The 26481-nt window shown below is 36.4% G+C and overlaps 1 protein-coding gene across 2 annotated transcripts; it reads left to right on the plus strand.

Moving 5' to 3' along the window:
* The first annotated feature begins 576 nt into the window (after nucleotides 1-576).
* Nucleotides 577-25498, plus strand: LOC131681724 (basic-leucine zipper transcription factor A-like). Of its 2 annotated transcripts, XM_058962695.1 has the most exons (4): nucleotides 577-1027; nucleotides 1234-1321; nucleotides 10176-11608; nucleotides 20234-25498. In XM_058962695.1, the coding sequence occupies exons 3-4, from the start codon at nucleotides 10193-10195 to the stop codon at nucleotides 20354-20356; spliced, it is 1539 nt and encodes a 512-aa protein (XP_058818678.1). In that variant the 5' UTR covers nucleotides 577-1027; nucleotides 1234-1321; nucleotides 10176-10192; the 3' UTR covers nucleotides 20357-25498. The 2 variants fall into 2 exon arrangements, with proteins under 2 accessions (XP_058818678.1, XP_058818677.1); XM_058962694.1 differs by lacking the exon at nucleotides 1234-1321.
* The last annotated feature ends 983 nt before the right edge of the window (nucleotides 25499-26481 follow it).

Here is a 26481-nt window from a genome sequence, read left to right on the forward strand (position 1 = left end):
AGTGGGACACAAACTATGTATGAGGTAAACCGAGATAGTTCGATGGAGCCTCGACGCAATACAGCTCTGTTCTAAAAATAGATTTTCCACTTTGGCTTTGTTCGAGGTTCCTGATGGCATCCACTAGCAATGGGGATGTGTGAAAGTGTTTGTGCGAACGAAAGAGCTGGCAAGAAGACGTCATGAAAGTGCCTTCCTCCATGCCGGCCGCGTAAATTTTCCTCTGCTTCAAAAGTCGCACACACAAACAAGCCTATAGTTCGGAGCTTTTACACACGGCTGCTCGCAAACCAATCGGAGGCTCGCTCGGAAGCTTCCACTAGCGGTTAATGAAAGAAAGCTTCGTTCTGTCGCAGTAGCATCCAACCACGATATGTTGGTGTATGTGAAATTCCACCGAGCTGGAAACGCTCAATGGAAAACTCGTGGAGTACGGTACAAGGAAGGATGGTTAGCAATGGATGGATAGCGGACGGGAGGAATTTTCATTCAGAATGTGTGGGCGATAGACGTGAAAGTTCGGGTGAAAATCCCGAATACGACCCGAAGTTAAGTCTATAAAAGGAACTGGCTCCCATCAGTTATCACACATTTAGCAAGTGACTACCAAAGTGAAAATCTGGAAGAAAAACAGAAGTTGACGACCCAGGAATACTCTCAGTAAAGAAGAGCAACCAAGAGTGAATTGTGATAAAGTGAATTGAATACAGCAAACAGTGGAAGTGTGTGAGCGCCGCAAGCAGTAATCGGGAGCCTCTGATAGACTGCAACCCACGCAGATGAAAAATTTGCCTCCTACACAATAGCAAACGAAAAAGCTGGAAAACTGGACAATTACTCCGCAAAATTTATGTGATAAATAGTTTAAAAAAAACTTCATAGTGCACTTAACTCGAACAGTGAATTATTTTGATAAACTTTTTAAAATCCTGGACGAATGTTTTGCTCAGTTTAATAAATAAAAAGTGCAAAAGTGAACAATTTGATTTTTTGGATATAGTTCATTTTTATATCAGCATCTGAGTTGGTAAGTACGGGTCTGGAAGAACATATACCATATGCTGCTTGCTAGGTTTGGATAGTGACCTATATTCTTGGCAAACGTCCTGTATGTTAACAGTCGTTAGTACATTGCCAGACAGCGATGCACTGCGCATTGCATTTCACTATCGAGGCCTACCAACAGCATCGATGGAAGTAGTGCAATAAATAAAAACCTTTGAAATAATATAGGTCACACTAGAGAGCAGCATCGCATGTCTGCACAACCGGGCCTGGTTTATTAGGCCGTGCTCTACTTTTCACGTATCCGGTTCCAGAGGTAAATGCTTCAAACAATAGCTTGTTTGCCGTTTGAATGTAATATAAAATTCAATATTATCGGTCTTCCGGAGCTTCGACCGGCCTCGGCAAACTTGTGTGCCAAAGATTACTGGTTTTCGATGAGCATGGCCTTGGTCCTGTACGAATTAAAGCTTTTCCACGCGTCAGCTACAAAGACCAGTTTGGAGCAAAAGGATTATTTTCCACCACGCTGGCAGCAACAGCCGACAATGCTTTGCCGAGCTTGCCACTTGAACTACTTGTTGGAAGCACTAGCAGTAGCAGCAGCAGGTAGCAGGTCCTTGAGCTCACTGGCGGCTCATGCGCTCCCCCACCATTGGTCTTTCGTGAGATAAGTATGTACAGCGCAGTGAAGGTGATGGTGGGAAAATGACAATCTGTTTGCACAGTACTTTCAGTATGCTGGGAAATGCTTACTCTGAAATGATTGGGATGTGTTATCAAACAACCGCAGGAGCGGGACTTCCCTTGGAAGAGGTTACAGGGTCCGCCCCGTTGCATGTGACGCATGTATGTTCACTGCAGTGCGTATACAGTCCCGAGAACCAAGGAAAAGTTTTGCAGCTTGCGATGCATTAATACCCCGCAATAATCTTTTTTTCAATATGTTCACTAGGTAGACGGATTTTGAAATCGAACTATTTTCTGGTGGTTTTTGTGTATTTTTGTGATATGTTGTATAACTTAGAACAATGGAACAAAGGAATACGTTGAACCATTGCAGTAAATTGCTTCGAACATTATTATACCAGAGATGAGTAGGGTCCAAACAACTATCGAATGACATTGGTTGGGTTAGAATCAATTTGGTGAATTTTAGATCCTTGCTTGCCTTGAATCTAATTTTTTATTAGGTATATTATATAATAATCATATGAAAAAATGAAATGCATGAATGCAATTATTTGAGAAGATTCAATGACTTCGAAAAAGTGGTTGGAAATATTGTACTCAATATACTGAAGCTTTATTAATTCTACGAAATATAATGTTATAACGAGAGAGATATCTAGAAACCTGAACGCAGAGCGTTGATATCTTCTATATTTTTTGTAATAATATTCTTTTGCTGAAGACCCCGAATATCCCAATAAATTATTTACAAGAGAGTTTTTTTTCAAGCCAGAATGAGGATTAATCACCAAACTCATAATATAGAAAGCTGAGGTTTTTTTATATTCAAAATTTCGTTGACGACAAATTCACACTCAGGTTGTGTTGCCATTGTGTAATATAACTTACGAAAATTGTATTAAACACTGTACATCGAAACCACCACAAATTATCATTAGAAACAGGTTTAAAAGCTTACGGACTAATCATTTGTCTTCTGCTGGCAGGAGTCGAACTTAGGCAGAGTTACTACGAATCACTCAAGTCTTCCAACAGCATGTCTCATGGCAAAGATAGACTTTTTCCTCTTTACCATGATAACCAAGTAAGTAATTTTTGTTTTGAAATAAAATAATTGCACAGAAAAAATGAATATTACGTTTGTCGTAAAGTACATAGCGATATATTATCGTGCCTGCTAATAAGATTTACATGATCAATTATGTAAATACCTGGAATAAAACTTGGCGCACTAAACGGAGGAATTGTGTTCTTTATGTAAACTTATGTCATTTAACTTATATGTACATCACACGTGATGTAAATTTACAATTTTTTTTAAATGTGCCCATTTGGCAATAGATCTGGATTTATAGAAAATAACAAAAGCAAAAGAAAGAGAAGTTTAAAATTTTTGATAGTTTGTTGAGAAAGGGAGAGATTACAAAGATCAAACGGTGCTAAAAACGGTGCAAAAACTGTGATTATTATACATTGGCTCTAGATGTATAACTCCTCCAAAATTAGTTCGAAGAAGTTAATTTGAGTTTACTTTAAAAATCACGAAAATTCATCGAATTTCACTGAATTCAAGAATATATATCTCATTAGGAGGTTACACCACTGTACAACACGAAAAAATAAGCATACTTTGGGATTTTTCTTGATGCAAAAAAGATGCAAATAGAGATCTTTATAATTCTAGTTTTGAAGCATAAAAAAATGTCAGGAAATTTTGCCACTAAATCAAGTTTTTTGGATCGGGGCCACTACCGGACAATTTATCTCCCGTAATTTTTGACCTAGAGCTTAAAATTAAAGCTTGTTCGTAGGATTTTTATCAATATATGGATTTTACTCTAAATGTTTAGTTAAAGATCCACACAAAACAGTTTATTCAATTCAAAATTTATTAAAAAAGCAATAAAAAATTAAAATATTGCGTGTGTTACTAGAGAAAACAATGTTGAATATATCTACTGTGAAAATTTCACGACGATTTAAAATGGTTACGTTTCCGGTTTAAAATAACGCGGTTCAAGTTTTCAGTATGCTCAGAGTGTATATAACAGGTGTTGCGGTAAAATAAAAAACTGGAACATTTGGTTGTTATTGTTGCCTTCCATTTTTCATCTTTTGGATAATTTCGCACATATATTTACTCCACAATCAAATTTTTTTTGAATGTCAAAATAAATAAAAATGGCAAAATCATGAACAATCTCGCGCAGTGGCTCGCCTCTGACAACTCAAACTGCACGATTCAGCCTGTTATTTTTGCCTAAAACAAAAAGAGGAATACTTCCTTCAGCAGTAAGTGCGTTAATAACATTGTAAAATGAGATCGTTTAAAAAAAATTAGTTCAGTCTGTGCACAATTAAATTCTCTAAAATCTGTTTTTGCTGTAGTTTTTTTGTAATCGTGTACGGAGTTTTGAAAGATATTATTTCATAAAATGAGCATTAAAGTTTTTATAAAAATAATTGATGAGGAGACCGCCTTAAGTTCGAAAAATGTTTATCCTGTCCAACTTTTCTTTTTGTTACAAATACCAAGTTAGTTTTACAATTGAAAATTTCAGGTTCTTGGGATATCGTGATCACCAAAACACCACTTTTCAAAAAGTACTCTTCCGAGATAGTCCATTTAACGATCCGTGCAGAAAGCCGACGGCCTCACTTATGTAACGTTGGGCGCCGCCATCGAGGTTTCAATAAAAAATGAAGCATAAATTGCTGAAACTGTAGCTGTTATACCGATAAACCGACATGACAACTAGAACGATTTCGGTGAAATTTTTGGCAAATAATTTAAACTAAATAAGATCGGAACAGTGGCTCCATCTGTATAATGAGTTACACATCATTACTTAACGTGTCTCTCGTAAAATAAAACACTAATGGCCTTTAGTAAAAATCTGGACAAGATGAGTTGGACATATTCAAACTAGCAGAAGTTTTTCGAATTCAAATGAGCGAAGCATCGTATATTAACGTTTCAAGTAGAAAGTATAGTGGTATTGACTAACTATGTGCTCCGGTTGACTTCATGAAAAGCAAATCAAAAAACAACATTTTTCAATCATTTCGTCGTTAGAGAATGGAACGATTTACTGTCAGATTGCAAAGATTTTTCGTCGAAAATGCAGTGTACGAGACAGTGTATTTCATTTACTCTGAATTTAGCATATTCCTCGATGATTTGTCAAATATCGTTCTATCTTTACAAAATATTAGATAATTGTTAACTGTTCTACAAAACCGGAACATATATTTCTAAGATTATTGCGCGCTTCAAAAAATTTCAAATTCAGTGCAACTTTTTTAAGCCGCATTTCCTGAGGCTATGACTGTCAATTTTCTCTTGACCAGACTTTTACTGTAGGAACTCTAAACAACACATGACAGTTTTGTCGATTATTAGAGAGTTGACGCAAAATTCTGTAGCTCGTACTGTCAAATGCAATTGTCCGTTTGACAGTACGAGTTACCGATTTTTGCGCCAACTCTTTAATAATCTCTTGCCAAATCTAAAAATAGAGATTTTGGGAAAATTTTCTTAAAAGTATGTTACGGGCCCCGATCCAAATCGAATCTATTTAGTGAATGTTTATGAACTATAGAACTGAAATGTGGCAAACGATTTGCTAGATCAAAATTTTATCTCTTGTCATATTATGCATAAACGCTTCCGGGCAAAAGTGCCTCAAAGATCCAAATTACCCCAACCCTGGGCCAATTTGGGCCATGCATTTCTATTCTATTTGTTGCAATTGAATTGAACATGAAATCAATCCTATTAGTTTTTTTTATTTATTTCACATTTTTCAAATGGAATGTACTCTTCGATATGGACAACTTTGTAGCCCAAACTAAACTATATTTTGCCCAAATAGAAACTATAAACGGTATTTCGATCTATAAAATGGGAATGTGTTAAGCGTTTCGCAAATAACTTATCATTCCGGAAAGATTGATCAACTGTACACACTTTTATCTCCGACGGTTTCTCACAATCTCGTATCAGACTATGTCCATGACAAAGATCCAAATTGGGCGCATATTTCACAACTCATACACCGATAAACCGAAAACGATTTATTATCTCACCCAAAGCAAGATATCAGATGAAAGACATTGTGCAGCAGAGTCACAAACACGATAATGTATTTAGTTTAATTAATTGTTTTAGTCAATAAAAATTTTGCTTTAAGGCACACTAGCTTTTCGTAAAAGCGCTCCGAAGAAACATGTTAAAATAACATTGTTAATACACAGGAAAACTGAGAAACGTTTAATTTGGAGTGTTATTGCAGAATTATATAAAACCGGGAACATGACATATGCGCTTTTCGTAACATTACCATGACCGAGAAATAATGTGACATGTCAAAGTAAGCTCAGATGCTAAATTTTACATCATTTGGACAATTTTGACCGCCGCCCACTTCGGTTGAAGTTTTTGCCATTGGCTCTATGGGAAAATAAAAGGGAACATACATTCAATGCCTTAACGTTTGAAGTAGTACTCAAAAATTACAGTCTATGCCTTTTAAAAGAAAACAAACTAAGTATTTGAATTGATACTTTTGTTTTTTGAAAAATTAGGGTAATTCAGGTTTTTGGACATTTTGCCCCCAAAATCCCCTATTTCTAATAACATGTCTGGTCTATGCGGCAAATCATGCTGAGAGTTGAGATTCCAGGGCGTTTTGTCATCCATATAACATTTTATCATTGTCTCATGCGTATATCTCTATTATTCTTCAACAAAAAGAATAACAAATGTATCTTGTTAAAGGTGGCAGAAACAAAATGAATGTAGATTTATTATCTGTAAAATTAGCTTTTTGACATTTGATCTAAAACAAGTTTTTCATTAAATAGCACATATCAACTCCATTTAATAATAATTTTTTTAACCATTTCATGCCCACGTTGTTTATAAACAACAACGTTTTTAATAAGCTTTAACTCTTAATTTAGCTAAATTTTTGCTTATAAAACCTACTAAGGTTAATACCTGGGAATACTACCTTTCATTAGAGTACTAATCAGTGCTACAAGTACAAATTTATCAATAAAGGTACAGATTTTTGTTGATTCTGCACAGTGCAGATAACAGATTTTTGTGAAAATGATTGGTACAGATTTTTTTTACATAACAGCAGGGAAAAATAATTTAACCCTGCGATGCATGCCAGTATTAAGCAGGTAAACGTTGAGTTAGGGTGCTTACAAAAAGGGCCTCGAGAAGCTGAGCTGGGGTTGGCACTGACATTAGAGTGCAAGATCCGAGAAACCTGCTTGCAGCATATCAAATGGAGCATGTCAGAGTAAACGCAGGGACTGCCTGCGTTTACTCTGACATGCATCATTTGATATGCAGATGCGGTCGGCTTTCACTCTGATATCATCCCTTTGGTTTGCAGCAAACAGGTTTCTCGCATCTCGCACTCTAAAGTCAGTACCGGCCCCAGCTCAGCTTCTCGCGGCCACTCTATAAGCGGTCTTAGAATGCTGACAGAGTGATGACGAGAATCTGAAGTTGAGCTGGTACAGACTGAAGTTGAACTGAAGCTGACATAAGAATGTGATATGCGAAAAATCTGCTTCCAGCAAATCAAAGGAACGATGTCTGAGTGAAAGCCGAGCGAATCTTCTCGGAGGGTATATGTTTACTTTGACATACTCCATTTGATTTGCTGCAAGCAGGTTTCTCGCGTCCTATTGATGTATACATAACATACATGGAACTCTAACTGGTTTCTTTCGGAATTCCAGCTTAAATTAAAAAAACCGAGCCGGAATTTCTAGTTTAATTTTTTCCTATGAATTTCCCCTGCTTCTAGTATCAATTTGGATCATAGCAAGATTTTCGTGTTTCTAGACCCAGACCCAGACAACAGATTTAATGAAAACTAGATTTTGAAACCTTTATGCGCAAAGAACAAAATGGATTTGGAAGCGTTAATTCACTACGTGTGGTATACTAAAGACTCAGACAGCACATGGTAGAAGTTTTATTTTAGGAAAAATACTAGAGGTTGGGTTATTAGTATATTTTATGAAAAAATGTGCAAATATTCACATACTCATTATGTTCCCGAGGATCTCCCACGTTCAACAAGGTACATTCAATAAAATTAAAGATTGAAGAATAATAAATGAAAGATATATGAATGAGAAAATTAAATTTGGTATGGATGACAAAATGCTCTAGAATCCCAACTTCTTGTACTCTGCCGAAGGCCACAAAAGTTCCATTTCTTTCCTGAGATTTTTCTATATAAAAAAACAACATTGCCAAAATGTATGATTTGCCGCATAGAGCAGAAAAGTGATTGAAAATAGGGGATTTTGAGGACATAATGAACCAAACTCCTAATTTTTCGTATTTTTCAAGAAATGGACGCCAATCTATTCAAATACTAAGATCGCTTCCTTCAAAAAGGTATTAACTGTAATTTTTGAGTGCTACATCAAAATTTTACGCATTCAATGTATTTTTCCATCATATTTTCTCAGGGCGCCAACGGTAGAAACTTCAATCGAAGTGGCCGGGGGTGTAAAATTGTGCAGATGTTGTGAAATATAGCATGACAAATGATGCATGGTTATATTCACACCGAAGCATAAATACAGGGGTTTACCCCAATTTAAAATTACATTATTTTGCCACATTGGCGTGTAAGCCACAAACAGTTTTGGTTCAATTTGGTCCTCGGTAGTAAAAAAAGAACTTCTGTGCAAACTGGGACATCAGTCTCGATCAGTCGTTTACTGTACACATAATGTGTCATTTTTTGGATCTAGTGTCTAGCTAGTAGCCCACTGACGAGGAGAGTCCGAAACACAAAAAATATTATATTTTAAATTTTGATCCAATTAATTCGTGCAACTCGATGTTTAAAATTTTGCCTATGGTGCAGAATTAAAAGGTGGAATCATTTTCTGTACCTAATTGAGGTTGTCAATATTTTTTAATACAAAATTAAGGGATAAAGATGGAAACGATAATGTTTTGTGTCAAGATTTGTTTGGGTTATTTCATGATGTGGATGTTTACGTTTTGATGCTATGACAATCGTACTTAAGTAATAAGAAGAAAAAAAAACTAAATTTGAAATATTGACAAATGTTCACATCTCAACCAACTTGTGGTCATCGCAGCTGTCAATTCTAAATAACTATCCAAATGTAAAATTTTGAAATGGTTCGCTCTCTGTGTTAAATTTTACTATTCTAGAGAAGATAACTTTCGAACTGTCAAATTTTAACTAAAAGTTAAAAAAAAATCGCCAAATTGTTCACAGCCCTAGAATTAGGTGATCCTTAATTCAGGGAATTTAAGGAATGTCTAAAGGTTGGCAATTTTCAGTAAACCAAGTAATGTTCGGAAGTGTCGATGACTGCTCAATGAATCTCCTATTATCAAAATTTTCTAATTTGCTTGCCAAACCCTGAGTTAACTAGCTAACTTTTATACCAAGTAAGCAAACCTGAAAAAGCAGATTAACGAATACAATTGATTAATCCCTAAACAATAGAAAAATCAATAATCGATTATAATCTTTCGGGAAATTCATGTAAAACGAGTAACTAATATCTATTATTCGACCGCAAAATCCATGAAGTGGTTGCCAGCGACAAACATTAAAATTGTAGAACAATATCGACAAGCACCCCAGAAATAGCAAGAAACCTTTTTCCGGAATAAAAAAAACAATCTAATTTATGCGTTATAGTACCAAACTTTGTTTTTAATGGTTAGTTTTTTATCCGTCCGTATCACATTCGAAAGACTGTTGCTTATTCAAGCACTCTGGTGCAATAACTTTACGATGAATCCTTGCGTAATAAACATAACCACAAATAATCGTACTGGTTTCCAACCGTGCAATGAGTGTGATACTTTCAAAGAGCTCTAAACAATAAACAAACAGCGCCCAAGCAATCTATTATTTTACAGAACAAAACCATACCAAACACCGGTAGTTGTGTGACGCAAGTAACCATTCGTATTCGGACACCGAAAATGAAAGATTATGGTTAGCGCTCCAACACGAACAAAAGCTACTGATTCTCATACCCCTTGCCTGAACCAGTATGAACCATACAAAAGAGATGCCGGCACCCTATCGGTCTCATTCGAAGGCCAACCGGAGCCACCTTGCTCTATCTCTTTCTAGCGGCGATGACGCAAATACCGCATGCGTCCCTATCACATCCCAGCGGCGGTACACTCCACGCGTTGCTCGCACGTCCTTCAGTTGCGGCGAACGGCGACGGATACAAGTTTCGGTCAATAGTGCAAGCGTTATATTTCTTTAACCTCCAACCGCGGCAGCTCAGCCTCTCGTCTAAGTTGACTTTTCACCTTCTCTCCCAAAAGACAAGGGCATATATAATCAGTTTTCGCCTCGAACCATCATCAGATGGGTGTTTCGTATCAGCAGCACAATGCATTTTTTCTTTTCTCTACTTTACTCCAACAGGTTCACAAGCCACAATCATGTATACCATCCTGTTGCCATTGTTTGGCCTAGTGACGCTCGGTAGTGCAGCATTAACATACCCGGTATTCGGCACTAAAAGGTACACCAGGGCCAATCTACTACCGGCCAGCGAGTATGGAGGTTCTCGCTCGGTACCAGTTTACCCTCACGTCCCACAGTACTATGACAGTCAACCACAGTACATGACCATGCCACTTTACTCGATGAATCCGTCTACATCTTCGGACTACTACGACGATAGTACTAGCTACAATAGTAATTATTATTATGTTCCACCTGTACATCGACGCCACCAACGCCAAGAGCGTTATCCATCGTATGGACTTCCAACTTACCGCGGCGAGTATAAACCGACTCCGTACTACTACGCGCACGCCCCAAGTTATAGCTACTCGGATGACCGAGAGTCCAACAATCCGCTGGATGACCTACATGAAGAAATGCTGCAGGAAGACGAACGAGAGCGAGCTAGAGACTACATTCCTGTTGGCCAAGAACAATGGTATGAAAGTCCCTCCAGAAGCTCCTCCGACTCCGATTTTCTTCGGAACCTGATCATGTACAACAAACAAATGAACGCTTTACGCAACAACCAGCCGGACTCCCAAGAAGAGTACGATGAATACGATAATGTTGAACCTGAGTACTACGACACACCTTACGCTGACCAGCGCAACAGTTACAACACGTTCGTAAACCCCTACACTAGCAACACAAACAGCAACAGTCGCAGTACACTTAGCAAAATCAACAGCCTACGAAACAGCATGGCCAAAAATGCCGTTGAAGACGACGAGGAAGTTCAAGAGTTAAAATCTTTGATTCACCAGCAAAAGAATAGTCGAACCCCTCAGTTGCAGCAGCAGCAACTACTTCAGCCACAGATAGCTCAACAACCGTTCGAAATCCCAACCCCAGCGCCCATTAAGGACATCAAGCAACAACAGCAACGTTCACTCACAAACGACTATCAGCAATACGGAAGTACTGACAACTGGCAGCGGGATAGCCCCTCCTACAGTAACTACGAGTACGAAAATGACTACGATGATAGCTGGAGCCACTGGGACCGCAAGCGCAATGTTCAGCCGAAAAAGGTTGCCATCACACTGCCGTTCAGCAGCACAACTCCGGCGATCACGACGACAACGACGACGACGACAACTACCAGCTCCCCGAAACCCCAGTCTGCCATTGTGGACAATGAGCACAGCGGCCAGAAAGAGATAGCGATACCACGGCCAGCTTCGCCTGCGCGGAACCCATTCGCTAACCTTGGCGGTCTACCGAGAGCTCAACCGGCACAGGCTGTGGCGGTTAATATGGTTGCACAAGCGAAACCTGCCAGAGCCAAATCGGGCAGCGTGTACGATACGATCAAGAAGATCATCAACATGCAGCAGAATCTCGAGGTTGGTATTCGTTGTTATTGAGTTGGTTGTGTTATTATTTTGCTTGAGTTTGTTCTGAATTGATTCGGAGTGTTGTAACAAATTTTTCAGCTCTCTATCGCTCTTCAAATAATTTTTAACTTATTAACTTTGCTATTAGTTTTGTTATTAATTTTTTTTTTGCATTTCTTTTCAACATAGAGAGTCAATAAAATTGGTCATTTTGAACAAAGAAATGGTGAGCAAAAGATCGGGAATCAACTGGTACTGAATTTATGTACACTTTCCCGTAAAGCTGTATTTGTGTTTTAGGAACTGGAATCCCGTGCAAATACTCATGGGTTCAAACACCACATAGCCCCTTGAAAATACCTTAAACATGTTTCGTGACATAGTTCACATAATACATTTCTTTCTAAGCAGAAAATTTTGGATGAAAACCTCTCAACAGAATACTACACTCACTTAGTACCAGGGATAAGCCAGCGCCGAATTGACTAGTGACCCCGTTCTTGGAGCTAGCATCAAACTAATAAAAATCTATCCCGGCATTCGAAAGGCAAACAGAGATGAACTGCAGCAATCACCATTGATTGATGCTAATCGTTGACAGGTTTTCAGTGGTGATCTTGCGTGGCTTTTATTTTGTCGGTTCTCACGATAAAGAGAGACAAGTCTGTCTTTGCCAAGAGATATGCTGGTGAACTTGAGTGATTCGTAGTTATGCTGCCTAAGCTCGACCCTCATCAGCAGAAAACAAAAGTTAAACCCGTTAGGTTTTAAGCCTGTTCTAATGAGCCTACCACTTGTAGTTTTCCGATCTTGTATACTTCACATCCTTGCTCTCGCTTGAGTACTATGGCTCTAAATTTTCATAACTTTCCCTACCCAGTAATCTCTAACTTTTTTATTTCGATTATAGATATTTTAACCTTAAGGTCATTCGCCTCGTCGGGTTAGAAAAATTTCTTATGAAAAATTTCTAACCCTATGTACGGGGTCGGGACTCGAATCCAGGTGCGCTGCGTACTAGCCAAATGATTTACCAACTACGCTACGCCCACCCACGATCTCTGGATAATTGAATGTCCTTAAAATGTTAATAAATAAATAAATAAAAATAAACAAATAAATCAATGAACGAATACATTGATGAAGAACTACTCCTCGAATAACCAAAATTGTGTTAGAAGGAAAACTTTTCAAATCAGCGATAGTAATTCAATGAACTAATGATCCACGAGTGAAAAATTGTGCGCAAATTGAATATATACACAACATATTTGAGAATACTTTGTTCTTACTTAGATCTGTTTCAACGTCACGACCTCACACACGTCTTTCAAATTGACGGCTCTAATACACCTTCTCAGTGGTTCAAGTAATTGGTACTGACTCATTTCATTAACTCATTTCTTTTACCAAAAGAATTTTTTTTTGGAAAATTATAGGAGGATTAATCACGAACATCATAGCAGCAAATGGCAAACCTTGCTATTTTTGATGAGCAATCCAAAAACACTATTGACGTAAACTCATCCGTTTTCACGTTAACAATGGTCACTCCATTTGAAACATAACATTTTTCAAAAATTGCTAAATTACTTCGAAAATATACTAGATAAGCCATTGTTGAAATATAGAAAGTTGTCTATTTTGATAATTTAAACCATTTTGCGGAACATACCGAACCTGTCGAATGACATTCCTAAAGTAATATTAATGAATTAGCTTTAAAGAGATCATCCACAAACAATCAGCAATAATGTTGAAGATATCACAGATAAAGAATTGGTATCTTCAGCAAAGTTATTGGCAAAAGCTTGCTCTACGACTCTGTCGAAAACATAATTTTAATATAAGCAATTGCAAGAAAGTTGGTAAATATATCTCAATTTTAGGGACATTACTCATTAAAATAACACCGCATGAAAGGGTTTGCAATTTCCCCAAAAATTCGCCAAAAACGCCGTTAACCCAATTTTAACGATTTGGGCGTGATTAATAAATCGCGCGATTTTTTAAAATTACAACAAACTTTTTTTTTATTTTTATGTTTTGCCAACAAAAAAATAAAAAAGGAAACATTTTAAATGTCATTGAATTATGGAGAACCTATCAGTAAAAAAGATTTTCAATAAATAACTTTATTCATGTTTTTAAATTGCTTACTCAATGACAGACATAACTGTAATTTAAGAGGTTTCATACTATTTTGTGCGAAAATTATCAAGAAAGTTTAAATTTACGTTAAGGCATAAAGCAATGATTTCATTATATCAAACTTAAAGTATTTTGGTAGTAAATTTTTCAGTGAAATAAACAAGCATAAGTTAAGTATATTAAAATATATTGATAATTGGCGGAGTTATGGCTTTTTCCCCAAAACCTTTTTTTATTTAAGAGGTTTGCGGTGATTACGGTTGAAGACCAATAGATCAACTAAAATCCCAAAACTCAAAAAAATCTATTAGTATATGAGTATTCTTCGTATATTGACGATTAGTTGAATAAATAATAATTTTTTCCTGCATTCGAGAACGTTTTTCCTAAAAAATTTCTATTTTAAGCTCTAACAGTTGTATTAAAAAATTCTCATCTACAAAACAAAAAATTATGCATAAAAAAGGAATCGTAAGGGTACGAGAAAAATTAATTACGATCAATTGAAAAAAAAAATTAAGAAAATTGGTTAAGTGGTTATTCAGCAATCGTGATCACGGAAAAACCATTTTTGCAAAATGACAATTCGAGAAAACCGAGTTTAAAATTACAAGCTTCCACTACTCTTGGTAGAAAAAGCGCGCTTGGAATCGCTGTAATTTTCGATCTATTGATCAGATCTCTATAAAAATTTGAGAAAATATTCTAATAAAGTAATAAAAATAATCTCGATTTTTGAAAAATAAAAATATATGTGACCCCTTAATTACCAAATATGATTCTTAATGTCATTTTAAATCAAAACGGGTTTAAAGAAGATTTTCCAAAATGTGAGAATTTTCGATATATTTTAAATTTTGGTTCAAACAAAAACGATTGATTCGTGAAATTATGCCCTTTTAACAATCAATTCGCATTGCTTCATCATGAACCATCAACAATCAAATGCTTATCGATTTAAACACAAACAAACGGGTTTTTTTGTATTTGGATCGTAGAGAAGCTAACAATAAGAAAGTTTTTTTTATTGTTGTTCCATCTTTGGTGCGAGGCACCACACAGACTATTCCTTAACCTAAAATTGTTACAGTAGCAATACATACATTTAATTACACATCATACAATTATAAACAAAACAAACGCTTAATTTAACACTGCCAACATTAACCAAATGGAATATTCAAATAAAATCAATGCTAACAAATCCTTAAGGTTCCCAAACGCTGAAGTGATCATGGAACTCTCGAAAACAAATTCCGCGAGGCCAAGTAGTTGGAGACAATGCTCTACGTTTTAGTTTCAAGTCTACGCCCACCTTGAACGAGATGAACGGCATTGATGCAGCATCCTTCCATTCGGGTACCAACTTTTTGACGTTGACAGCATCACTGCCTAAAGACCACGGAGTCTTTTATTCTTGTAAAGAACAGCCAGCAAAGTGATGATGCAGAATTTCTTCTCATTGAAGAGTGCGCAAATCTCGATGTGGTACCATATAAGTAAGTTTTCTTTTGGTCTTAAGTTTCTTGCTACGACAAAGTTGGTTACATCTTATTTCCAGGCTGGTTAACCTAGATTTAAGTGCGTTCGCTTGCTCTTCTCTACCATAATGAAAATTTCACGTCAACACTACCGCCGCACAGTGCCTGGAGGCTGACCAAAACCTCAAAAATTTATTTTTGAAATATTGATATTTCATATTTCTCATGTATTGAATAATATATATTCAAAATTTTATGATCATTAGATAAGAACACGATTTTTAACATGAGTGTAAACGTCAAAGTCCGGACTTTTTAATGATTTTCATTTCCGAAACCACCATTGCTCTGTTCACTTCAAATGCATGTTGCTCTTTTGATTTTGGTCCGATTTTAGCACAACCTGTTTCATTGTGTAGAGGAACGAAAGAACTTGTGAATAAAATACATTTGGTATATTTGCTTGGAACTATGACTTTTTAGTTCAAATATGTTTGAGGTGGTCAGATCAAAATTACTTTTTTCACTAAAGTAGTCTGTACAAATTTCGAAATCATTTCGGAACGGTCACATAGTATACATTCTATGGGACATAACCTCTACTTTTCGAATATCATGGTCTCGTTCTGCGCCTAGGTGCGCAAAAAGGTTTAAGGAGATTTTGAAGCTTTGTTGATGATATGGAGGCGCATGGTGTTTTGTGTAAAATAGACAATCTACAGTAAACCAACACGTTATAAAATGGATTTAAAGTAGTGTTCTTCATGTTTTATGATATTGCTAACATTGGTGAACAGTAACGGAAAATCTATCATGAAAACGGGATCATAGTTATAAGAAAGGTTCAATGACACTGTATGGAAAAATGCATTTAATATTTTACGACTTTTGACATCAAAAATGAGCTCAGTACCTCAAAATTAGCTTAAATTGTGATTTTCAGCCAAATTAGGTAACATTTGAGGTTTTGTCCGACTTTTGTTTGAAGACCCGCCACTGTGCGCCGCTACCGGTGCTATTATTGCTCTGCCACCGTCGCTACCATTATCAACGTGCTGAAAGCTACAGCTGAAATCAAATCAAATGTCCCGCGGCGGATGATGAACACGACAGTCGGCTTCCGCTATCGATTCTTCCGTCAAGATTGGTTCTATTTTTGTGATCTTTTGACGCTTTGTCACTATGTTTGTTATTCGCACTGAGCGTTTCCTGTAGCTTTTGCTGCGTACAATACAGTGTCGGACAAAACAGTAAGACCACTTTTTACAAAATGAATAATTAGTCGATTTCTATATTTTCTTTCGTTGAATATCAAGTTATTCTTACGCAAATCAATTAATTTATTATTGTTATTTTATGAACAACTTGAGAAAAAAACATATCCACCGCAATTTCATTGAATTTAAAAGAAATTATATTTCAACTTAAAGGAAAAATAAACTACAAAACAATAAGACGCCTTTATAGCACTACTGTAAAAAACAAATGAAATGAGTTAATGACCCAGTCTGTAGATTCTATTATTAGGATATGTTAGCAGAGATCATATTTTTGATTAATTATGGGCATCTGCTCGACATTAACTGAGTCACAGTAGTGGTTAGGATGGCGGACCACGCTTCATCGATCTCTCGCCACTATTCTTCTTTATTTCATGCTTTTTCAGGGACAATTGATTTTTAATTATCCGTCACAAGTTTTTATTTTCAATCGCTTTAAAACAGTGCGACGGCGCCGGTGGTTGAGTGGTAAGCGACCGCCACTCATTCCAGTTGGTCTGAGTTCAATCCCAACCGAGGTCGTTGAGATTTTTCTGTGTTCACGTCTTCCTTCGGAAGGGAAGTTAAGCCGTTGGTCCCCGGTTCATGAGTTGATGGATCGATATTTAGTCCAGATAGTGAAGTCACCTCTCTGGCGTCGGTAATGAAGAAGTAGAATCCAGCTTCTATTATACTTACTAACAAATTTTCTCTTCCCGTGATAATTGTGGAGTGCGCAGTAGTATACACGGCCTCTAGCAAAAGCAAGTATCGGACTAACGTTCCCTTCCTTACCTTCCGCGATCTACGTTCGGGCCTAGCCGGCGCCGGTATTGATCAATAAACACTTTAGGATTACTAGGAGTTTCACATTGAAAGATGTTTTGCTACTCCCAAGCATAATTATCTACGGATTCCATGTTCCACCTTAAGCTAGTCCAGATCGATAACGGAGTAGCAACCAGGGGTGGTCGCACATACTCAAGCACAAGCTCAGCTCAATCGTTTTTTAACGGTTTGTTATATTGCATAAACTGACACTTCAGAAAAATTAATAAAAACATAAAAATATTGATCCATAATACCTTTGATCCGGCAAATTGGACCAACTCCGTACCGAGAAAAACAACCCTTAACCATATCCCTTCTCTGTTTGAATGTATTGTGACTACCCTTCAGAATTTCTGCGATCGTTTCCCACCAAATCTAATTTTGACCTTTGAATCAACTGCGTTTTTTTTGAATTTTTGAAACCAACCCATTCTATTTGTTCTTTGGTGAACTACAGTCGAATATCCAGGTGTCTAGTGGTCTAGTGAAACTTCCCTGAGGCGTCTACCAACAACTTTATGCCCCACAAGCAATCTGGAGAATTCTGGGTGATACTGTTTTTTTCCATCCCTAATCTTCGATACTGGTTTAAATGTATTCATAGCGGAAAGTTGTTTGATATATGTATCTTGAACGGCGGTAGTTTTCCTGGCCGTTCAGTCGCTAGACATGGTTTCGGAACATGGGAAACAGTTAGTCGATCTTTCTGTAAGACGAGAGCAAAACCTCGCTGCGATTTTCCTTCTTTCACCAGTTCTTCTAACAAAGTCTATCCATTTATGAAATGATATCTACGACCCCCTTTTCTCAAACAATTTGCATCAAATTTACTAAAATAGGTTTTTAATGCAATGTTCGATGTTTCTCCTAAGCTACAGTACAACAGTATTTAAACTTGGAAATTTGGAAAATCTCGTTATTCTGAGTACATAACGAATGTGGTCCTATTTTTATGTCGCGTGGTTTTTATGGTATCCCATCTAAAATGTCAAATATATTTGCATCACAGCACTTTTCATGTTGATTACACTTATTTACGCATCACTACTACAAGGTTATAGCACAAACGAAATGTCAGCGCCCCAGTGGACTTATTGTATTGTCCGTAACTGTATATACTACATTTGTTTTCCGCCATTTAGATCGTCCTTTTTCACTATTTCACTTTTTCACGCCATTTAGATCGTCCTTTTTCACTAATTTAAATGCTGATCGGATCGGAAAAACCCCTATTTTGTTGAACATAGCTGCGGTCAATCTTCCAAGATTTAATTGAGTCTTTCCAAACATCTCTACAATTGCACAATAGCAATTTAGTTATAGAGCTGCAATAAAATAAAGAGTGCAAAGAATTTGTAAATTTTATAGGTTATTCCTCCAATGGAAATGGTTTTCTTTCGAAAGGTCAAAAGTTGAAGTCTTTAAATTTAACCGTTTTCAAATGAGATTGTACGCAATTTCGAAAAATCATGTTTTGAGACGTTTAAAGTTTAAAGAACACTTATTCGTGGTAGAATGTCAATATTTTGGAACAATTTCATGGAATTATGAGTTTTGGACATCACTGATTACGAATATGAAGTCAGTTTTTCGAAATTCAATATGGCCGATCCAGTATGGCGGACTCCTAATAAAAATAAGTGTCAGTTCGGCCAAAATCGAGAAAAAAAGAATTTGTGATTTATAAACACGAATTTGAATTAAAATGTATCACAATAAAAAATAATGAAAATAGCGATTCCAATATGGCGGACTAAAATGTGACTAAATTTTGACCAATTTTTTTCGTGTTTCGCCGTTTTCTGTGGTTGTTTTACAACTCAACTTATAACTTAGTCTGCGATACCTCTACAGATCTGTACAGCTGTAAAATATATTCTTGAGACCCGCACACTCGAAGCATTCTGGGAACGTGCACAATGCTAGAAAAAAGGCTTCTATCTGTGACGCCGAGAGTGTTCCATGGCGGCCCAGACGCCGCTTCAAACAATGGCCTATAGGAACTGTTTTGATGCGAGAATCGAAAAACCCGTTTACCACAATGTAGTAGACACTTATGCCATTCAAAAAATGCTAACAAAAAATTATTTTTGTGAAAATTTTGAATGAGACCTCCCCTTAAGCCGTTGAGAATTAATGAAATCAAAACTTGCAATATGTGTTATGTTAAATTTCTCCTTAGTGTAGAAAAAATAGGTAAAAACTATTTGTTTTCTCCATTAAGGAGAAATTTAAACAAATAAACAAAACTATCTTTGCGCGTGAAGAGCATAAAACTTAGAATTAAATTAATTGTGTGATTTGCGTTTCAACTTCATCTCATCAGAATCCAGTACTAACTTAATGACAGGACTAAGCAATATGACATAGAGCTCAATAGCAATTTACTTGACTGTTTATATTCATATGATTTTTTGTTCAAAATGACCTTTACTATCAGCTCTAAACAATTTTTCACACCTTGAGCGAAATTTGTGGACCCTTTCTTACTCCTTGAGCGGAATATTCTTTTTGTCAACTATCAACAACTGTATTCTATGAGTAACGGTTTGTCTCGATTTTCGCCTGAAAGTGTTTAGACATCCGGCTTTTACGACCTCATTCCGAATTGAAGAAGATAATGTTTTAGAAGTTTTAATCAATTATTTTTCGTTTCACTTTTGTAAATATTTAGAGATAATAACGTAATGTATTACTATTATTTTTTATACTTTGTGTTTTATTTCGCAATTACCTGTCTTTTTCTTCCGTTCCGCTCTAAGCGCTATTTCTTAAAAAAAAATGAAATAAGAAAAGTAGACTCCAAATTAAATTCTCACCACGAGAAATTGGAAAAAAATCTTCTATTCTTATTTCATTTTAGAAAATTTATTTCGTTTTCTAATCTATCTCACTTCGTTATCCCATTACAGGATGCCGACTTGGCACAACAGCTAGACAGCCAGAAACATCGGGATCCGCGTGTGCAGAAACGATTCGTCACCAACGAAGAATCCCTGGTACAGCAGCTGGATGGTCTCAAACGAACGGCGTAAATATACTATTCCGAACCCCACTCTAACCCCAAATGCACCCAATCGCTTCCAATCCAACTCCTATATTCCCATAAACTTAAAATTCCATGTCAGCAAACCGGATCCGCTTCGTCCTGCTATACCGTTACCATTTTTGCTGATAATACCGATGTTTTATGAAAAAATCAACCAAATTAATGGATAATTTTTACTACGCGGACTAGGCAGTGCGCTAGAGGTGAAATTTTTAAAAGGTATCGCCAGCTAGCCATCTGTGTATTGCTGTGGTGTAACACACTGAGTAAAATGAACACACCTTTCTACGGAAAATCAAGAATAACAAAACAGTTATAATAAACAACAACACTGATACACAAAAACACTGATTGAGACTGAACTTATGTAAATATTAATTAAAAACAGAAGTTAAACAAAAGTTATATATTTACGAAGCAGGAGAACTGAAAACAAAATCTTTGTGAATTTTTCAACATTTTGAGTCAACTTTTTCCGTTCGATAGCAGAAAAGAAAATATTCTCTTCATACTTGAACCTGATTAATGTACATACATAAAATGACGCTTATGGCAAATTATTTACTGCTTCGTTTATTCCTGCCGTAAGTTTTCATTTCAAATATCGACGCTCACTTTTGTCCCCTTTCATACGAGTTGGACTATTTTGAGAGAGTTCGGACAAAATGTGACCGTCGTTTTGCGGATTATTCAACCACAATAAATAATAGCGATCATGTCAATTTGCAGCAGCAGAAATACGAACTCAGCTTTTAAAACATTTTGACGTTTTGAATATATTGTCTACACTGCTAATGGCGTAGAGTTGCTGCTGTCATTGTTCGTCTCTATTGCAAGGCGAACAATGGTAGCATCTGCCTCGCGAAGTATATTCGAGAACAGCTTATCCACGTTCTGCGTATACACTAAATCACACTAAATCAATCACTTGCGATTTTTTGACCATTGAAAAAAATAATCAAGTTTACACTGGAAGAAAAATAAAAAAATAAAATCATGTTTAGAAGGGAAAAATCAGACAGCGGAAAGAGACGACAAGACCCTTCCGATGGCAGCTAGCGCCCCAAATTACAGATGAATACCCAAAAAAAAACGATTCAAAGGTCAATCGCCCCCGGATGGTTTCTCAGGTGGATTTTTCTTTAGTAAATAAAAATCACGGAAACCCGAGAACCAGCCGGCAGTGATGGCTATATCAGACACAGCGAACGGTACATTTTTGCAGTTCCGGTAATACAATTATTCACAATAAAAATAGCTAAGAAGATAAACTAAAAAAACACAAACACACTTAGGCTAAAAGAACTGATGTTTGGAGGAGAGGAAAAAATAAACATAGGAGATCATCTCCCGGTTACTATCAGCACACCGGGGGTCACTTCAATCTGTAAATATTACTAACAGAGCAGATAGAACCGACCGAATAGTGTTTCATCTTTTCGTTAACCAAACCCGTGTCAAGCTTTTTTTTTCTATTCCATACTATCAACAGCAAAAGCTCAAACCTATTTCTTGAAACATTTACCCTGAAGTGACGTGCACATGTCATTTTGATCCATGGCCGATTTCTTTTTTCATTGCACCCACGCGCACTGATTAATACAAGCACTATTATTTGTTTAGGTACCAAATGAAAATTCAATGCTAGATGGCAATATTTTTTTTCCGGCCGTTCCTCAGTGTAGGTGGAAGTAAAATAATCATCTACCACCCACCTACAGTAAACAGCATCGTCTGCGTATCGTAGAATGTTGATTGCCTCACGGGCAAAGCTTTGTGTGGACGAGCTCATATAGCCCCTTATATTCATAAACTCATTCTTTTTGCATTTTCATATGAGAGCAAGGACTGCAAGTAGCTGAAGTAGCACTAACTATTTTATAGGGACGGAATTGGTAGAAATGAACTACTGCACTATTATTCCCAATAGCAAGTAGCAATATTTGTTGGTTTATGGATATTTGTCTTTTTTACTGGTTTAGTTGACTGTTTCGTAGAATTGTCACAATGCTCCACATCATTTCTCAGAGAAACGACCAGTTCAAGCGAGAGCACATAAAACCGGACACTCTCCCTAAAGAGAAACCATACAATGACCTGGCAGCGTAATGAAAAATGCATAACTTCTATTTTAGTGACGTCAAAGAACAATGAACAGGCACCCCCCAATGACATGTCGGCAATGTCGTCATTCTGTTCCATATACAACTTCGATTGCTGAATATTAGAACCGACTTTGGTGTTCGTTTATGTACCCGCTCTTCCGATCGCTACAATTGATATGGCTGCTAAAGAGTTACTCTCAGCACTGAGACGAGGTCACAGCTTCCTTCCTTGCGTGGCAATGGCGTGATGTGTAGAGACAACGATACAGAAAACAAGAAAAGCCAAACTTTACTCCTACACGCAAGCGAAGGATCTGGAATGGGGAAGATAAACGAGGACAAAATGTGGGTCCCATTATCCCAGAAAAACGAATATATTGATGATGTTATTCGGTAAACTTGAAATCATGCTTCAGAAGATAGTGAAGAAAAAGAATTTTGATGGAAAATATTCTTGAATTTACTCTTTCTAATTACTAAGGCTGCGAAACTACATGTCAATTATGATATGTTATGTCAGTTGCTTAATAAATGAATATCCACCTTCAGAATTAAAGTATTTGTTCCCAAATGCATTGGAGTGATTTTAGACGAAAATTTTTTTTTCAAAGGATTATTGCAAATACATATGGAATAGAAATTAAACAAATGTTCAATGATTGTTTCAGAAACGATTTTGATTGCAAATTACGACCTATCACATGCAACATTATCGCTATCAAACATTTTCAAACGAATTTATAGAAAACACGCTTGAACAACCAAAGGTCTCCATTTTATTGAAAATGATGGGGACGATTGGTTGTTTTTCATACGTAGACAGCGATTAGTTCCCGTTGTCAACAAATGCGAAGAAATACCTTCTTTAGTAAAATAAGCGTAATATATAAATTTATAATACCCATTACTGTGAACAAATCATGTACCTAAAAGCAACACAGGTTAGTTTCGAGGTGTAAATCCGAAACCACCGACTTAATTCACACGCATATGAAGATAAGTTGGAAAGCATTCAATAACTAAAACAAAACAACTAAACAGTGGTCGTAGAAAATATTTTACTAGCTAGGTATATACAAGAAAATATTTAAACCATATGTTTCCAGCGCTGTTGTCCCCGAAAAAGTAAAAGTATATGTCTTTACTGCTTGACCCAACCCCCGGCAAAGCTATGTCCTTGTGACCTATTTTCTGGTCCATGAAACTGACCAGCCTCGAGTTTTTATCTCATCCTTCGGTGGCAAAAAAAAAACAGAATGAGAGTACAATCACTAATCTGTAGCTCAAATCGACTGAGGTCGAACTGCAGTGGAATCGCTCCGCTCAACGGGAGTGATAATTAAAAGTGAAGCATCAGGAAAAGTTTACGTTTAGCTACGAAACGGGAGCTTATATAGCTAGGGGAGCAGTTGAGCAAACGTGCTGCCAGAGAGACTTGCTGGCTTTTCGATTCAAACGCGCCCATCCGACACTCTTAGTGAATGGTGGACTTCATAATATCGATCGAATCGAAACCTTATTAAGGACTCGATAAATATAAAACAAACACGGTTTGAGCACGGCGCGGAAATGGGATTACTGTACGTTATTCTGCAAGTGCCGAAAGCTGTACGAAACCCCATTTGTCTCCGAACTTTTTGTTTTCCTTTTTAATAAAGCCACCTGGTGTCTGTTCAAATATATTACATTTAACCTTTTCTTAATTTGCGTGATCACCACGGAAGATGAGCAAAGAAAAGCTAAAACTAATGATACTATCGATAAGATGTTGCAAAGATGTCTGCTTGCTTGACAAAAGTTACATATTTCCGTTCCGCAATTCGCCAGCAGGTTAAGTTTGCACCCACTAACTCTCCGTTAGGAAATGATGTCTAACCGAATATAGTTCAATAGCGATATAATCTCTGTTGATTCAAGCATATAAATGGTACAGCAAAGATGTGAAACAAAAACCAAATTTGACAATAACTAACATTTTAAAAAAGGTGTCTTTTTTATTAGAAACGAATGATACTACAATTTTTTTAGCGCAAAAGCAACCAAGTTGAAAGAAGACTAGACATTTCTAGCCTTGAACGAGCTGTTTGTCAGTGTATACCCTCTGTATAGTTAGCTAAGCTCTCGTACACACAGACCATGCACTGTCAAACTCTAGTTGAATGTTGTAACAGAAACAGAAACAAACGATTGTTGAAACTTTTTTAGTGTGGTTTTGTTATATTCTCAATGGAGGAAAGATACCGCAGAACAGTGTGCCAACTTTTCTAACTAAAGTGATCAGTTTAAGTTTCATGTTGAAGCCTAAGATTTAAATATTTTTATCTATTCTTAGTAACTGCGTGAGAAAAAAAGTAAGAAAATACAATAAGCGATAAGTGTTAAACTCTGTACAAACAAGTGGAATGATAGACAATGATGGTGTTTTAAGAAAACAGGGTTAATCAAGATTTTTCCTATGTTGAACAATTTATTATTCGAGACATCGAGATTGGAATTTGGCTTTCAATTTCAAAGTGGCGAGAACATATTGTCGGATGCACAAACCAAAGAAGAATTAAGTGTCGCGGAGTAGACTGTGAATGTATGAGCAAATTGGAACCCATTTTCCACTTTAGGAACCATTTCAAAAAAAAAACATGAATAAAAAGCAAACAATAATATGCAATGCCGATCACAGTTATTTCAATCTACAAAAGCAACATCAGACAGTCTTAAATGGTTTTGTTCAGATGTACACATCAACTGATGAAATAGAAGCAGCTGTGTATGATACATAACACATGTTACCAAACAGACAGTTATCCCCCATATGTAATCAGCCTAAGAAGAACGGAGTAGAAAAGTGGAATTTGTGGCTTCTTCTATATACATTAAATAATTGAAAAAACACACACAAATGTACATATCCTCTCTATATATTTATACATAATCTAAAGAAAAGACAACTGCTTTGTACATATAATATTAATTATACTATGATCATAAAAACAATTGAGAATAAAAATACCAACATGGGAAAAAAACTGGTGTCTTTGGATTACAGTACCAAAAGAATGATGACAACTCTCCTCTACCTACATCAAGTTTTCCGATTTTCTCTTCATCAGCGTTGTTTTATGAGTGAAAGATTTCGCAGACAAATTAGCAGTATGAACTAGTTTTCTGGCCTGAGTCTCACAGTTTAAGGTGCCCTGTTACTCTTACACAGGTAAGTCGAATTCATTTTCTATCAAAACATTTATTTCATCTTATGAATTTGGCAATGTTCCATGTTGTATGTATTCCTAATTTAATCCCTATAGATTTTGTAGTGTTCAGGGGATAATATCATATAAAGTATCTGCGTGGTTAAAAAAAAAGATTCCATGTTAAGAGCCTAAGCTTTTTATTTTATTTTGAAGACTTTATTTTAAACATGACAAAAATTTTGTTGAAATATGTTCGTTTCTTTAGTAGATATTAACGCTCAAAGTCAACATGTTTCCTTTGAGTTGACATCCGGGATTTCAAGAAAACGGCTTGATTGATTGTTTTTTATTGTTGTTTAGCCAAAAATTGTGAAAAAAGAATCAATCTTTCCTAATCCACAGTGAAGGTCGAACTGCAGTGGACCTTTAATTTGATATAAATATCGTGACAATCGAATAAGCCGTTCACTTGAAATCCAGGATGCCAAATGAAAAAAAAAACATGTCGACTTTGCGCATAAATAGCTCCCAAACGAACGAATATATTCCACCGAAAAATTTTAACAAATTTTAATAAAGTCCTCAAAATAAAAAAAAGTTAAACTTTTTTGAACCATGTGCAAAGATTCCGTATGATTTTAACCATTTATATGATAATCCCCCCTTAAGGGGGTTATAGGGAAGTGATGATGATCCATTGGTTTTTCAAACAATGATTCTACCACTTTGCGTTAAACACACAACTAGAAACATATTTGTTTTTTGGGCACCAATTTTGTAGACGATGCAAGATGTTTTTATGCAGTTATGACAAAAAC

The sequence above is a fragment of the Topomyia yanbarensis genome, chromosome 2, assembly GCF_030247195.1.
Source record: "Topomyia yanbarensis strain Yona2022 chromosome 2, ASM3024719v1, whole genome shotgun sequence".
Taxonomy (NCBI): Eukaryota; Metazoa; Arthropoda; class Insecta; order Diptera; family Culicidae; genus Topomyia; species Topomyia yanbarensis.

Bases quoted from the DNA above. Each gene is read 5' to 3' on its own strand.
- LOC131681724 (XM_058962695.1), top strand. From the start codon at position 10,193: ATGTATACCATCCTGTTGCCATTGTTTGGCCTAGTGACGCTCGGTAGT. The intron at 11,609-20,233 runs GTTGGTATTCGT...ATCCCATTACAG, and splicing joins ACATGCAGCAGAATCTCGAG to GATGCCGACTTGGCACAACA.